Source organism: Nanorana parkeri, unplaced genomic scaffold, assembly GCF_000935625.1.
Source record: "Nanorana parkeri isolate BGI_ZX_2015 unplaced genomic scaffold, ASM93562v1 scaffold18, whole genome shotgun sequence".
Lineage (NCBI taxonomy): Eukaryota > Metazoa > Chordata > Amphibia > Anura > Dicroglossidae > Nanorana > Nanorana parkeri.
In genome coordinates, this window is record NW_017306286.1 from 1,347,069 (window position 1) to 1,364,066 (window position 16,998).

The 16,998-nt window shown below is 38.5% G+C and overlaps 1 protein-coding gene across 1 annotated transcript in view; it reads left to right on the plus strand.

Annotated features, from left to right (window-relative positions):
- Positions 1–16,998, plus strand: part of ACACB (acetyl-CoA carboxylase beta) — a 108,943-nt gene that overhangs the window by 79,235 nt on the left and 12,710 nt on the right. The window contains exons 31-41 of the mRNA XM_018560780.1: positions 2,969–3,068; positions 3,986–4,093; positions 4,618–4,674; positions 5,689–5,730; positions 6,587–6,802; positions 9,028–9,183; positions 11,782–11,985; positions 13,881–14,036; positions 14,767–14,889; positions 15,842–16,111; positions 16,676–16,773. Of these exons, the coding sequence (XP_018416282.1) occupies positions 2,969–3,068; positions 3,986–4,093; positions 4,618–4,674; positions 5,689–5,730; positions 6,587–6,802; positions 9,028–9,183; positions 11,782–11,985; positions 13,881–14,036; positions 14,767–14,889; positions 15,842–16,111; positions 16,676–16,773 (1,530 nt within the window). The remainder of the gene's footprint in view (positions 1–2,968; positions 3,069–3,985; positions 4,094–4,617; positions 4,675–5,688; positions 5,731–6,586; positions 6,803–9,027; positions 9,184–11,781; positions 11,986–13,880; positions 14,037–14,766; positions 14,890–15,841; positions 16,112–16,675; positions 16,774–16,998) is intronic.

Genomic DNA, 16,998 nt, shown 5'->3' on the forward strand with positions numbered 1-16,998 from the left:
TCTCCCACGGTATTTGTAAATATGCACCCACCTTTTTTCTAATAGCAGTGGCCTAGTTGTTTAAATGCAAATTGCTTGAAAATGTACAGAAGTGTATCTGTAAAAGGAATTTAAGCATATTTTGTGTAAAAAAAAAAAAACCAAACAATTATTAACTACATACCTATTGCAGTGCTGCCACTTTTCAGCCAAATTTGATTTAAAATGTTTGAGTATATTCAAAGAAATGAATAATTGTAAGAGCAACTTGTATTTCTACACATGATCATTAATAGTATGGTGTTCTCTTAAGATGAGTAAGAGCATTATCTATTTTCAGTAACAGGTACATTGTACTGGGTAGAATGGTGGCCTTGAACAACAAATGAACATGGATATGATGAGAGCATACATATCTTTCTTTGTCTTTTGCAAAATGTTGAAATCAGCAAGCATTTCATCTAATTTTTTTTTCTTCAATTAAATATTTTGTAATTAAACTGTATTCCATGAATGTACTTTAAACAAATTCTAAATCCTACTAAGATGTTAGCTAATTTCACAAAAGTTCAAAAAGTCAATTTGTATAGTACATAAAGTGTGTATGACGTAACTTGAATTTAAGGATTTTTTCTGAAGGAGTAAGTTTTTCATATTTCAATCCTTCTTTGTTGTGTAGCTATTGGCCCCTTTTTGTCACAGGAAGGGTCCAAGGTTACAACAATGCCTGCATCCAATTAGATTGTTCAGATATTTTGACAGCCAGCGGGGTCGACTAGCAAGATATTGAAGCTTGGCACAGCGGGAGATTCCTCCATCCACACAGTTTAGCGTAGATGGAGGAATCGGTTGCACTTTTTCCATCTGCAGATATTTTATAGGTGTATGGCCAGCCTTAGCTGTAGCACAGGCCTGCTCTGTTGCGAGGAACACAAGTATGAGTATGGCTTAGAGGGCTCTTACTCTAACCGCAACATTGAAGCAGCAATGTATTGCTAATGATGGAATTTAATATCTTCAGTTTATCTTCAGATAAAATCCATTTTTGGATATACTGATACATTGTTGCTGCTAACTGCTGTCTAGCACAGGTATTTGTGTAGGTTCAAAAATAAGTTTATATATATATATAGATTAACTGGTATATTTTGCCTTGTTTAGCATTCTCCACGTAACAGGTGTCATATCTGCACTCAAATATCCTGCATCATGGCATAGACATGGTTATGTTATATGTAGACAGCATGGTGCCAAAATCTTTGCATACATGTCATCTGTTAAATTACATATCTATTTACTAACTATACTGGGGATACAGTATAACATCAGAATAATATCGCTCTACTATTTTGTATGCTTTTTAAAAAATCAGGCTTTAGAGCTGTAGGTCTACTGTGCACACTCCATTTCTTTTATTTCTATATTGTATTGCTATTTACAATGCTCTGTTGTTTCATGAAATAACCCCATAGAGCCAGTGGCAGAAGAATTGATGTTTATGGATGATATTGCACTGTAAATCCTTTTTATATTTGCATTTTTTCTGAATGTTCTAAAAAATAGAATCCTTGTCTTTAATGTTCTTATCTGTTCACATACAGGATGTCTCTGCCAATCAGTGCCACACATCTCGAGTTAAATCGCCAGAGCAGTGAACTCTTTATGGACAGTGGCTTCTCTCCTTTGTGCCAACGGATGGGAGTAATGGTGGCTTTTGATAAGTTTGAGGATTTCACAAGGTGATTCTGTGATATGTGAAGGCTATTTACATCTGTAAGAAAAAACATGTGTGCTTGTATTAAAATAAAATGGCCTTTTTAACTTACTTCTGGTTAGCCAATATAATACAAAATAAAACTAGCCATGGATTGCAGTAATATGATATGCTCTAACTAATTTAAAGTGAATGTCAAGTCAAAACTTTTTTCTTTTTAGTTTCAGATAGAGGATGGACCGTTTAACACCCCTGTCAATGTATTTTTTCTCATTGGGGAGATTTCACTTGCTCTTTTGGAGACATAACAGGAAGTGAATAGAAAACTCTCTCCAAAGTGAGGGAAATGTCCTCTTGACAGTCGTCACCAAAACAGGTTGCCTTATTGGAATCTTTACCCCATAGCCCTGTTTTGTCAACAGCTGTGAATTGTTGGGTTTCCTATTACTTTCTCTTTTCTTGACGATAGTTACCTAGACAAATAAATAAGGCAAAGCTACTCGGTGGGGATTCAGGCACCAATTAAAACCTGACAGAGGTTCTAACTAGGAATGCACCTGAAATTTCGGCCGGGCGAAAATGGCACATTTGGAAAAATGCTGAAAGTGCCATCTTTTGGCCGAAATTGCGGTGCATCCCTGGTTTCTCTCCTCCCGCTGGCGCTGCTCTTTGTCGCATCTGACACAGCGCATCGTCCAGCGGGGAGAAGAGAAACTGTCATAGGAAGCCAGGCGGTGCGGGGGAGGAGAGCGCTGTGACAAATCAGGACGCAGTGTAGGGGTGGAGACAGCTGTCACAGGAGGCCATGCCAGCGGTGTGGGGGAGGAGTCGGGTGTCAAAATAGACCGAGCTCTCCTCCCCGCACCTCCCGCTTTGCATCCTGTGACCGCGAGTTATAAATAATAATAAAGAAATAATTGAGGACAGAGTATGTTAACTGTGTCCCAATTATGAATGAACAGGAAGTGCTCTACATCTGTTTAGACCCCTGATATATCCCTAGAGCCCCCAACAGTAAAGTTAAAAATATTTATTAAAAAAAAAAATATATACATTTTTATAGAAAGGTGTGTGTGTGTGTGTGTGTGTATGTATATATGTGTGTATGTGTATATATATATAAAAGGTTAAAAAAAAGATTCCGTTTCGGCCTGACTTTTGAGAAAAAATTTCATTACACTCACATAGTGTTATTCTAGCATATGTTAAACTTAGCTCACATTGAAATTAACAAGTAAACAGTAACCACTGGAATAACTTGTGTCTCTTCTTTAGGAACTTTGATGAGGTAATCTCCTGCTTTGCAGACCCTCCTTTAAATAGTCCATTGTTCAGCGAGGCTCGTTCTACTTTTTACGATGAAGAAGATAACAAGGTTGGTACTAGAGCTGCAGCTAACGATTATTTTCAAAATCGATTAGTTAGTCGATTATTAGGTTCGATTAATCGGTTAATCGGATAAACCATAAAATAGAGTTCAAAAAAAGGCTCCAGTGATGGGACTACTAGTTTGTATTGAGGTTGTAGTCCATCACAGGAGCAAGCTTGGAGCGGTGGAAGTAAAAAAGAAAAAAGATAGTGTGGTGTGCAATATAGTGAAATGGAAAGTGTAAAATTATACAGCAATGAATGCAGAATACCACCAGCTATAGAGGAATACAACAAATCCCAGCAATAGTACATAATAGCTGGCGGCATTCTGCATTGCGCTGTATAATGTACTATAACCTCAGTTAGCTGTAAATCTATGCCAGATGATGAAATGACAGGGTGTGTAACCATTATAGTATACTTGCCTGTTAGGTATTTCATTGTATGCCAGCACCATTAGGTGATGTACCCCTTTACAAAAGCCATTGTTTACCTGACACCATTTGGTATGTGTACCCCTTGTTGTCAGAACCCCTAAATGTATATTAGTATTTTGAAACAATCCTTTGTTTTGAAATATGTGTAGTTACTTATTCAGATTTTCTTTAATACTTGTGTAATTATTAGATTTATTTCCCAGTAATGCATTATCTTGTCAATGTCTGTGGTTTTCGATTAATAAGTGCAAACACTCACTTGGAGATATGAACAGGAAGGTATAACTATCCAGCTTAATAATACACAGAAGATGCTTATGTCTCTTGCAAAAACTTGACATTACTAAGGTCATAAAGAGAAGATACTGTCTATATAAACTTTAGTCGTATATTTCAGCATATAATTGAAAGACATTTATGAGATCAATAAAATGAAGACTAAAAGTTTAGCACTGCCAACATAATGTTATGTTAATGTCTTTAGAGCATCCGGGAAGAGCCAATCCACATTCTGAATGTTGCCTTAAAGTCTGTTGATCGCATGGAAGATGAAGAGCTGGTGACTGTGTTCAGAACCTTCACCCAGTCAAAGGTAGGGACAATATAAAAGGTCAATTTATTGTGTGCAAGTTACTTTTATTTATTAAATGCACTTACCATTAAAGAAGTGTAGGTACAAACATTGCTTTCTTGCTATTGGTATCTGTTTCAGAATTGTAATCCTGATTTTAGTGTGTATACTAGCAGACTTGATAAGGTTTGAAGATTGATATCCGTATACAGTAAATTAACAGAAAGTTAAAATCTTAAAGCATATGCCTTGAGAGGTTTTTTTTATTTTCAGTTTGGATAGGGTGGAGAAGGGCTAGTACCCTTGTCAGCTTTTTACTGCTATCCGCTACTGAAATTTCCCATCACTTTCTGTCCCAGTGAGAACAATTTTATCACACAGGAGGTAAGAGAACATCTGCAGCAGGCACACAGACACCAGTAAAAAGACTTTTCCCACAATAACCAAAAATAAATTTAAAAAAACCTTTTGGATGAACATACAATTGAATGTATTTTCTTTTTTCCATGTTTTTACTTATTCTATATATTTGTCTACTTCTACAGAAAAACATTTTGGTGGACTATGGACTTCGGAGAATCACTTTCTTAATAGCTCAAAGGGTTAGTGAGAGGACACAGTCCATTTACTTGTTAAGCCATGCATAAGCATCTGAAATCACAGTAATACTGTAAAGTATAGAAATAAATCATTTGAAGTTGTTATCACCTTTGTAACAACTAACATTCACCTCTGTTAGTACATCTTGCTTAAATAACTAAGGGTGGCCATACACAATGCGAATATTGGTTGATTTTGCCTCCCTATTTAGTCGGAATCCCTGGATCAGCTGATTGAAGGAGCTGGTCCGAAAATCTTTGAATGAACGCAGCCGGCAACTGGAGGCCACTGTCTACACTGCCTTCATTGTCTACAATGAAGACAGCTGGATATTACATGGTCAACACTCTTAAGTGTGGATGGAGAAAACGGTTCTATTTCTTTTTTGTTCAGTCCGTGGGTTGAATGAAAAAAATAGAACAGTGTATGGCCAGCTTTAGCAGTCACTCAGCTAGCCTGTGCTTAAAGGCCAAATCCAAGAACAGCTAATTATTTTAGTTCTGCATGGGCACATGAGGCTGCAATTTTTAAATAGCTTCTGATATATGGAATACTTTTTCCTTTGGTAGTTTTTGACTCTACCCCTTCCACTAGACCATCTTTCTCTCACAACTGAAGTCTCAAATCTAATACACCCCAATGGAGAATCCATTAGGGGATTGTGATATTATTGCTTGGCTTTCTGTTGATGTCAACATTTGGGCATAGCACAGAATACTGAAGATATCTGACCAAGAAATATAAAAAGCCAACATGTCATTCAAATTGTGTACGGAGCTGGCCTTTCCTAATTTAGGCTGGACATCTGATCTAAGCCTGTTAACTATTTATTTAAAAATTCTGAATATGCAACATTGTTGTTTAAAGAATTATACAATGTCCACATGTTGTGACAATGATTGCAAGGGTATGTCATTTTTTAAAATGATCCTTTCCATAAAAGTGAGTTGATTTGACAGGCGTGACTATTTCACTTGGAGTAACTAAGACTTATCCTTTTCTGTTTTCCTTTTCAGAGAGTGTTCCCGAAGTTCTTTACTTTTAGAGCAAGAGATGAGGTTTGTTTATTTTGCTGTTTTTGTACTTTCACCAGTCACAACACATTAAGGGGAAAGTAAAGTGTATTTTCACTGAGTTTTATGTTCAGAATTTTACCTTTCATTCAGTTTTAAATGGACATTCATATTTTTACATGCTTGCACTTCTATATTTTGTTATTGTGTTGATTTGCCACTAAAAGGAGCTCTCAGTGGTTCGGTGCATTTAATTTCTGAACAAATGTTGACATAACATATCACCCACATGGGCATAGAATGTTTATAATTTTCAGTGTGTGTGCAAAGCAGGAAGTGGAGCCCGTATATGTAAGAAATGTATCTCACAGAAGGGAGTACACCCCTCAAATTTTTGTAAATATTGTATGATATCATTTCATGTGACGACACAGAAGAAATGACACTTTGCTACAATGTAAAGTAGTGAGTGTACAGCTTGTATATCAGTGTACATTTGCAGTCCCCTCAAAATAACTCAACACACAGCCATTAATGTTTAAACCGCTGGCGAGAAAAGTGAGTACACCCCTAAGTGAAAATGTCCAAATTGGGCCCAATTAGCCATCTTCCCTCCCCTGTGTCATGTGACTCATTAGTGTTACAAGGTCTCAGTTGTGAATGGGGAGCAGGTGTGTTAAATGTTGGTGTTAACGCTCTCACTCTCTCATACTGGTCACTGGAAGTTCAAGTCTATGAGCAACAGTGTTGCTGTTTCTTACAAGAGGTTTAGAGGAGGGAGGGGTAAAGGGAGACATTTGCATGTTATTACACAGATAGATGTCCATCAGGAATCACATTTTACTTTAGCACAGGAAAGTATTGTACATGGCAGTTAAAACAATGTTATGTTTTCTTTTAGTTTGCAGAAGATCGCATTTACAGGCATTTGGAGCCTGCTCTAGCCTTTCAGCTTGAGCTGAACAGAATGAGGAACTTTGACTTGAATGCAGTGCCATGTGCCAATCACAAGATGCACCTCTACCTTGGAGCAGCTAAAGTAGCTGCTGGCATAGAGGTGACAGATTATAGGTTTTTCGTCCGAGCCATTATCCGACATTCCGATCTTGTGACAAAGGTAATTCCTTCATCAACCTAATATTTATTTTAAGATTTCAGGTTTTTTTCCTGCCTCTGACTGCTATTCTCACAAGATTTGAAATGTGATTCGGTGATGCCATTGCTGTGCAGCTTGCTGGAGAGGAATCTGTACCTGAGGACCTGTACTGCATGCATCTCACTACTTCTACTGTATTAATTCTTTGGATCTGTATTCCTCCAACTCTATTGCTGTTTCTTATATTACCCCACATTAATTTTTGGAGGGCAGATCTGACATAAGGAAGCAAAGCCCTACTAAAATGACTGCCTCAATACAGAGACCTGGTGTAGAAAAAGACATGGCAAGTCAGTGATAGGGAAAAAAGTTGCTGCAGGGTGCATACAGTCAATATTGGTGACTAGTTCTTTGCCCTTTGCTTGGCTTTTTGGGCACACCTTACACAGTTGAGGGCCTCTTTAGCAGAGACCTTCATACATGCACCTAGTCAGATGTTTTAGAGGCACTGAGCCAAACCTCTGGAAAATGGTGGGGATAAAAAGAATGGTTGTGTTATGTCTAAATGCAAGCAGTTATCATGCCGTAGTTATCAGATTTCCTATTGCCCTGTTTCACATGCTTAGAGCTTATTGTGTAAAAACGTCCAGTTGAATATTCAGGTTACTAAATAGTTCAAAATATACATACAAAGCCATCCACAACTGTGCACCAAGTTACACCTCCAACCTTGACTCAAAATATTACCCAAACTGCTCCTCCCAAGACTTCCTGATTTCTAGCTCCCTTGTTAGCTCTTCCCATGCTCGCCTCCAAGACTTCTCCAGTGCCAATTCCATCCTCTGGAACTTCCTACTCCAACATATACTGCTATCTCCTGTTTTGTCTGCCTTTAGATGATCCCTGAAAGCTCATCTCTTCAGGGAAGCCTGTCCTGCTTCTCCTTAACAATTGAAAATGTTACTTTCTCAAACAACTAATCCCTTACACATTATTACCTTTTGCATCACTTGCCCTTCCTTTTTCGATTGTCACCTCTCACAAGCAGGGCTCTCCTACCCCTCTTGTCTTGACTTGTACTGTAACTGTACTGTCTCCATTTATTTTGTAAAGCTCTGCACAAACTGTTGGTGCCATATAAATCCTGTGTACGCATAGTATTAATAATCAGTTAAATACATTTCCAGGTGCATCAAAACAGAATATGATCAAAGTGTTTGTTTGCTTGAGGCCCTGTTCACACCAGGGCGGTTCGGCCACGCGGATCTGAACCGCCTCCCGCCCGATTTGCTCTCTGAGTTTTATTTCCGCGCTGATCAGCACGGTTTCCATACAGCTTTCAATGGAAACGCGCTGATCAGCGTGGTTTTGGGAGTTTTTAATTGCGTTTCAGCTCTGAAACACAATTCAAAATGCCCAAAACCGCCCTTTTAAAAATCGTACGGAAACCGCACTGATCCGCACCCGCCCTGGTGTGAATGGTGCCTTAAAAACCAGCCACAGGCTGAGCAGAAAAGCCTGTCTCCTGCCGACATGCTTCAGAGGGGGACAGAGTGGTGGGTGGGTGGGTGCTACATGCATTTTGTCACATGGGAGACAGGAGCAACAAATAAAATGTTTTGTGAGACTTCTTCTTAGATATTGGTTTTTGTATTGTTAAATTGCAATTAAATGAATTTTGTATTTCTCTCCACATCGGGTATACAGGTGTTGTGCATAATTAAGTTTTATATTTATTTGAAAGTACTCACTTTCCCACTTATGTGTACTGATGTTTGATAAAAGGGTAGAAATAAGAAGATGGGAAGAAATACCAAGATTCTATTGATATGAGTGAAAAAAGTGCTTTTCCATGGCACCCTGAAGATAAAGCATCTGAAGCACATTTTACCCAAATAATTGTAAAACAATTTGAGATTCTAGATTGTTTCCTGAGCTTGTCAAAATGTAGCAATTTGTATGTTTGAGGATCTATAATAATCTTCTCAAAACCCTAAAGCTTTCTATCTAAAACTATCTAAACTATCTAAGATCTAAAACTATCATATTGTAAGCAGTACATTAAACAGAAACTTGGCAATGTGTTAGAACATTGCCAAATGTCAGTAGGTTTTTTCCCCCAAAATTTCTCTTGTTATTGTATGAAGAAGTGTGTTTTGGGGATTGATATATTTAGCAGAACAAATTAGCCCAAGTGAGCCAGACATAGTAGCCATAATCATCACCATAGGTTTTTATCTTTATAGGAAGCTTCATTTGAGTACCTTCAGAATGAAGGGGAGCGTCTTCTGCTAGAAGCTATGGATGAATTAGAAGTGGCTTACAACGACCCTAGTGTCCGCACTGACTGCAACCACATCTTCCTGAACTTTGTCCCCACTGTCATCATGGATCCTTCAAAGGTAACCACCAGTTCCCTTGAAATAAATAATGCTCTTCGACCTGTGTTTTATACCAATGCTTCTAAATTTGAATGAAAATGTATTCTTTAGAGTTGATGTATAAAGTTAATTTATTTAAATCCACAGGAGAAATGAACCAGAGAAAGTAGTGTGGTTTGTTTGAGTTGCCCTTTATTGGAAATATTACCGCACAAATATAAAGGTAAAATTACAACATTTTATTAATACATCTCAATAAAACCATAGACATTTAAAAGCAAATAGAACCAGAACACAGTACCCTTGTGACTGGCCCACCGGTCCCACATCAATCAGCGCCTCCACAGAGGCTAAGAGATGGACAAAGTCCAAACCCATAAAGTGCATATGTAACCCTAGGCAAGCCGAGGATCTTGCAGTGCTGACAAATGTATTATCTCAAATCTTTTCGCCTCATTCCTCTCACATCACACCTATATACATCCTCGGGAACAGTCATCACCCTACCACAGATGTCCCTCGGCCAGCTGGGCAGACACCGCTCTCCAAGCCGCTTTACCTTTCCCAGATCTGCTCACATTTCAGTCTGACTAGATGTACAAACGCTGACTGACTCCGGTGTCTACAGCGCCCGCACATCTTGCGTGATCGGCAGTAGAATAATGATCCTGTTTGGTAATATTTCCAACAAAGGGCGACTCAAACAAACCCCACTACTTTCTCTGGTTCATTTCCTCTAATGTTTCTGTGGGAGTGAAAAGCCCTTTTACCTGCTTAGAGACCCTCCTGGGCATTTACCCAGGAATGGTCTGGGAGTTATTTATTCTAAATATTTAAATCCACAGTCAATTCTATTAAAAAATGTTTATTTTTCAGTAGAATCCAAAAGTTGCAGGCAAATATAGAGGTATAGCATACTGTTAGTTTGCATATTTTCTACTTATAAAGTCTATAGGAAAATTTGATATTAAAGCGGACCTTTACCCCTTTTCACTAAAAGTCACATCAGCATGCAGCTCTTTATGCTGATTTTAAAATCATCTTACACTCATTAGTTAAATGTTTTTTATTTACTTACAAATAGTTTATCCACGTCCTAGTCCATTTTGGCACAGATGATGTAATGTGTTCAAGCGTTGCATCCTGAGAAGGTTACATCAGCAGAGCACAGTTGAGAAATCTCATCTGTAATCTTATGAGATCTCAGGGAAAGGCATTTTCCTCCCCTGAGATGAAGTGCTTGGTCACATATCCTAGTTGCATGTGCCAGAGTTCCAGGAAGTAAAGCAAGATCTATTAACCCACCCTTAGTTAAAATGGCCACTGTCAGAAGATTGAGGAAGAAAAGAAAAATAAGGTATGCACAGACTAAAAACCCGGCAATCATCTAGAAGTATGTGTTTGTAGATTGTCATTGCTAAACATTTTCTAAAAGTTTGTTTGTTGTTATTTTAAAGATATGGGTAAAGTCCGCTTTAATGTATGCAGATAAGAGGTTGGACTTATGGGAATGCATTTCCTATGGGCATCAGAGAATAGTATATGCAGATCTGAGGTTTGTGTGAGAAGATCCAGATTATGACAATTTACAGAATATTTTTTACATTCAGGTACAGGTACATCTTGGATGGGACTCCTAAGTGCGCTAGTGCAGATACATGAATTACAAACATTTGGGGTAAATCATTAGGGAGGACTAAGGGCAAAGTTATAGTTAGTCTTAAGCTTGAGGATTAGGGTGTTAATTGTAAGGATGTGGCAGTATAGTGGTTAACTAGCTCTCAGTAAGCAGAAGTAAAGGTCAGCAGCAGTGTAGATCTTTCTCTCATGGTAGGTATTAATGGGTTAATTTTAAGGGTAAAGTTAAAGCGACACTAAACTCCGGAGTTAAATGTAAAAATGCAAGTACCTTAACTATTAACAAAAATGTATCTTATTTGTGTATCACTCGGCTGTAGATCCCCAAACCATCTCTGACTTGGTGCTGACTCTAATAATTTCAATAGAAGTAAGAAAAATAAACATGAGGTTGTAGTCCTTCACAGGAGCGAGCTTGGAGCGGTGTCTACTTTACAACACACACACGGGCCATGGGGAACAAAAGTAGCCACCCTCCAGAAGGAAGGACAGTGTCGGCTCCAATTCAGAGATAATTTTAGGATCTACAGCCAAGTGATACATAAATAAGATACATTTTTGTTAGTAGTTAGTTAGATTTAACTCTCGTGTTTAACCCCTTCGTGACTGACGACGTACAGTGTACGTCGCCAGCATCGGGGCTGTTTAAACAGACTCCCGGCGACTTTTGCCGCCGATTTATGCAGAGAAAACATGAAAAATAAAGAAAAATCCTTGAAACATTCTCACCATAATCACATTAGTGATGTATGCATAAAACAACCCACATCATGCAAGGATTGAAGCTTCTCAAAAGGCAAAAGCCATCATTTTAGGCCTCATGTATCTGAATGAAAAGTGTGGTGCCCTTAGCAAGCAATCAGTTTGCAGGAGAAATAGAGACCTAGTTTTTCATCAGATCATTTATTTGGTTCACATCTGAAAAATCTAAATGTTAGACCATCTGCCTACCATGTTAACGGTGACCTCTTCTTTTTGTAGATTGAGGAGTCCGTCCGCTCTATGGTCATGAGATATGGCAGCCGCTTGTGGAAACTGCGGGTACTTCAAGCTGAAGTGAAGATTAACATTAGATTAATACCAACAGGCAAAGCAATACCAATCCGCCTGTTCCTAACCAATGAGTCTGGCTACTACCTGGATATCAGCCTCTATAAAGAGGTGACAGATCCCAGCACTGGACATGTGAGTGATATCCGCCAAAGTACCAGGGAGGATCTGTGTTTTTCTGTATCTGCAACTAGGAAGTATTGTGGTGGTGGTGATTTACTCAAGTATAATGAGAAGCAAGTATTTTACTGCATGCTTGTGTGAGGCATGTCTAAAACCTATAACAAATGTAATGGTGTTGTTCTATAGCAGGGGCGCCCATCATTTTTCGTCTAGAGATCTACTTTTCAAATGACGAGCTCAATGAGATCTACCAATGAAAAAACACCGGCATTCAGGGGCGGGAGGGGGCGTGGCGGTGCATTGAAGTCAATGGCACCTCAGCCACACACCCCGCCCGCAGTACGATCGCCTGCACCCGGACGCAGGCACATTAGTGCTTGTGTTTCGGACCAGTGCGATCTGCAAAAATGCTGCAAGCACTATTTTTGCAGATCCCACTGGACCGGAACACAGGGTGCGGCGGGAGGCCGAACACTCTGGAACGCAGACTTTGTGGTGTTAACCGGCCCTCTCCCTTGGCTGTCTCTTCTCTCTCTCTGCTGTCTCTTCTCCCACTTTCAAGTTTTCTGATCGTTGTTGGAACGATCAGAAAAACTTTCATGACATCTGATCCTGAAATGCTGCAGGATCAGTGTCACTAAGGTTATTATTGGCTGTTCTTAAGTTTGAAGCAGCCTAACAATAACCAAAAATGAATTAATTTATAAAGCAGTAATAGTGAGATGAATTCACAATGACTGCTTGATATAATTAAATTAAATAAAAATGTAAAACATTTTTTTTTTAAATAGTAAAAAGTGTAAAAAAATAAATGTAACAAATAAAAATGATATATTTTTATACTATCATTTATATAAAAATGAACCCCTTACAATGAAAATCTGCAGATTTGTTTTTCACCCTAAGGGGCTAATTATTTTTTGTAACCCCCTCATGACAGTTCAATGTATGTCGCTGTCACTAAGTGTGACACTTAGTGACATTGTATGCCAGGTGACCACTTTTAGCTTTTAGAGAAAAAAGATTAAAATGTTAGGTTTTAGTTTTAGGCTGAGAAGTACAGAAAAATCTCTAAAATCCTAGGGATGTGAGGTGTCCTAAGTGAGGCGTTAGGTACACATATGTGATATAAATATATAGCCCTATCTGTCCTCTAAAAAACAATATATAATACGTGTGGGTTCACTTTGTAAGAAAGTATATTACCGACGTGGAAGAATCACACAGAAGAATGTCAAAAGTGCTTCAGTCATTTACGAACAGAAACTAAAAACAAGCTCAGTCATGAAGGGGTTAAAAAAGAAAATCGCACAAGCAAAACATTACAAGCTGAGGCGCAACTGAAAGAAGAATAACACCACTAAAACTAGCTATACAGTACATAGTGATCAGAGCAAAATGATGCTATGTTCACCCAGCATACATGTCCACCATTCATTGCAAGTAAGTCAATGTCACCATTAGGCCTGGGTATTTTTTAATTTTTTTCAGTAGAGAAAAACAAAATATTTCACAAAAATTTCCAGTGAATTCTAGTAATGTCTGTCTCCTGTTCTTCACATCCTAGACATAGACCACCACCATGATATGTGATGGGATTTGTATGTATGGAAGCATTTACAATGAATTGTTTGCAGGGTATTTAAAGCAGTTTAGCTTATTTATGTTTTTTTGCATATTTATTACTTGGGTCTATAGCAGGCCCTCCAACTGTGGTGCAACTACAGATCTCATTAGGCACTGCAAGACTCTGACAGCCACAGGTATGACTTCCAGAGTCAGATGCATGATGGGATTTTTAGTTTCACCACAGCTGAAGGACTGGAGGTTGCCTACCCCTACCCCGTAGAATGCATTAATTTGAAGGAATGACTGAGAATGTAATATTGTTTTTGATTCTTTAACAGATTATGTTTAATTCATATGGAGATAAACATGGACATATGCATGGGATGCTGATTAATACCCCTTACGTAACCAAAGATCTGCTGCAGTCAAAAAGATTCCAGGCTCAGTCTCTAGGTACCACCTATGTGTATGACTTCCCAGAAATGTTTAGACAGGTAAGAGCAAAAAGCATATTTCATGAACATGCTGGCAAATAAACCAGCTGCTTTGAATTAAGATAACATTATTATTGAAATGTTAACCCTTCGAGTTGTGCGTGCTAGTTGTATTTACTGCTATGTACCGTTTCCCCGAAAATAAGACCTACCCTGAAAATAAGACCTAGTACTATTTTGGGAATTGCTGAACGTTCCCAAAAATAGTCGGGAACCGGTGGTGGCATAAGGGGGAACTTGAAGAGCCGCGGGAGAGGCAGGAGAGAATCAGCGGTGCCAACAAAGCCAGCGCTAGAGGAAGCAAGGGAGCATAAGCCGATGCTTCCTCTATAGCGCCGGCTCCTGTCACAGACGGAGTGATACCAAATGCACTCCGCCTGTGAGGAATCGATAGTAAAAGTGAGCTTCGCTCATTCTGGCCAGCGATTGGTTAGCAAATTGCTCTTGGAAAGGTACGGCACCCCTGATTGCCCTGATCACCATATTTTTGTACATGAATACATGTACACTGTTGTACATAAGTATGGATTGTTGTACATAGAAAAAATTAAATAAGACTACACCGGAAATAAGACCTAGTGTGTTTTTTTGAGCCCCAAAAAATATAAGACAGTGTCTTATTTTAGGGGAAACACGATATGAGGATCCAAGCAATTTCATACTTTAAGTTGATACTTATAATTTGCAGCTAGCTTTGTATTGTTGCTAACTGTGAATGTTGTCTCCGCAGGCTCTTTTTAAACTGTGGAGTTGTGGAGAACCATGTTCCTCTGATATCCTTACCTACACAGAGCTGGTCCTTGACAGCCAGGGTCAGTTGGTTCAGCTGAACAGATTACCAGGAGGAAATGAGGTAATGAAATATATGGTATTTGGTTGACATCAGTTATAGCCATCTTTCATTAACCCCTTCATGACTGAGCTTTTTTCCCGTTTCTGTTCGTAAATGACTGACACACTTTTTACATTTTTGCTGTGTGATTCTTCCACAGCAGTAATATACTTTCTTACTAAATGTACCCACACATATTATATATTGTTTTTTAGAGGACAGATAGGGCTATATAATTATATCACATATGTGTAGCAAACACCTCATTTAGGACAAATAAAATATAAAATGAGGAAAAAACATAAAGAAAACACTTTTTTCACAAGTTTTGATTATTATTTTTTAGAAATATTTTTTACAAACTGAGGAGCAGATAACAATAACCTTAGAGACTGATCCTGACAGCATCTCAGATTCAGATCTCACTAAAGGTTTCTGAGCCTGCCAAGATGATCAGGAGTGATACATTTCAGGCAAAGAGATACATTGTAATATTCCTGTGCCTGAAATGTATCACACACAGCTTTGTAAACTTAGGGCCAGTCTATGGAGATGTCAAAACGAATAGCAGAGAGGTGACTCACTCTGCTACCTCTCTGCTATCTTAGCTGTCAAATACCAGATCGCTATTTAGCTGTATGTAACAGCTTCATTCTTTCATTAATGAAAGAAAGAAGCTTATTCAAAAGCTTAACTATTTCATTAATGAATGCCTCAATACTGAGGCATTCATTAATGAATGGTAACCACTGATTCTCAGCGGTTACCAGCATTACAGAGCCGCAAATAACTGGTCAGGTACAGTGTACTTGGCCACTGATTTGGGCACTTTGTGGCGGGACGTACAGTGTACGTCTCCCGTCACGAAGGGGTTAAAGAACCTATACTGAAAATTGCAGTTTATAAACATCTTGGGGTTTAAATGAAAATTCCGCATTATTTCATCATCTGATCTCTATAATCTGTTTACTAGGTTGGAATGGTGGCTTTCAAGATGAAACTTAAGACTCCCGAGTATCCAAAAGGGCGTGACATTGTCGTTATTTGTAATGATATCACCTACAAGATTGGCTCATTTGGGCCACAGGAAGATCTGCTGTTTCTACGAGCTTCAGAGCTTTCCAGAAAGGAAGGGATCCCACGGATTTACATTGCAGCCAACAGTGGTGCACGGATAGGACTGGCTGAGGAACTCAGACATATGTTTCATGTGGCTTGGAATGATCCTTCTGACCCATACAAGGTATGATGAAAAGCTAGCTACACATTGCAATCTCTTTGTTTTGATTGGATGTCATTTTTCATTAGGGCTGCGGAAATTACCGATTAATTCCTCAATTAATCATTAATTTTTTTGATCGATTAAAATTTTTTTGATCGGTACTCACCTCTCCGCCGGCTGCCGGGAGTTCCGTCGGAGATCCGGTGACGTCACGGACATCGACGTCACCGGAAAATCTTAATCAGTAACAGCCCTATTTTTCATGTTTTCCCACGTAAAGCTTAAATGATTATATAGATCTTGCTGGCTACCAATGGAAATATGACATAAAACTATGTGTTACATTGTTTCCAGCTCATAGAGTCAATTTATAAACAAGTTTTTTTTTTTTTTATTCATTTATTTTTTCATTGTTGAACACTTCCATTCACCTAAAAATATATGATTGTTTAATACAATTGCAATGTTGGACCTAGAGAGTTTTAAATATATTATTCATCTTTATGTGATTACTAGTTTATTTAATTTTACTCTGACATGTTTTGCTAAAGATATTTCTTTTTTATTCTCTATTTTTCTATTTAGGGCTTTAAGTATTTGTATCTAACTCCTCAGGATTACACACGGATCAGCTCGATGAATTCTGTACATTGTGAACATGTGGAAGATGAAGGAGAATCCAGGTACTAATGAGCCCATTCATACCATTGTGTTGCAGTAACACACGACCAACACACGATACATGTATTAGCACACTGCAGTGCCATTCTTTATGAATGGCACCAAACACACCTCCATAAAGCACGTACACTGCAGTGCAGTACATCACAAAGCATGCCCTATTTTTGCATGCCTTGCAGCCCATTATTTTGAATGGGCTGTTTAACACAATGCAGTGCACGTTGTAA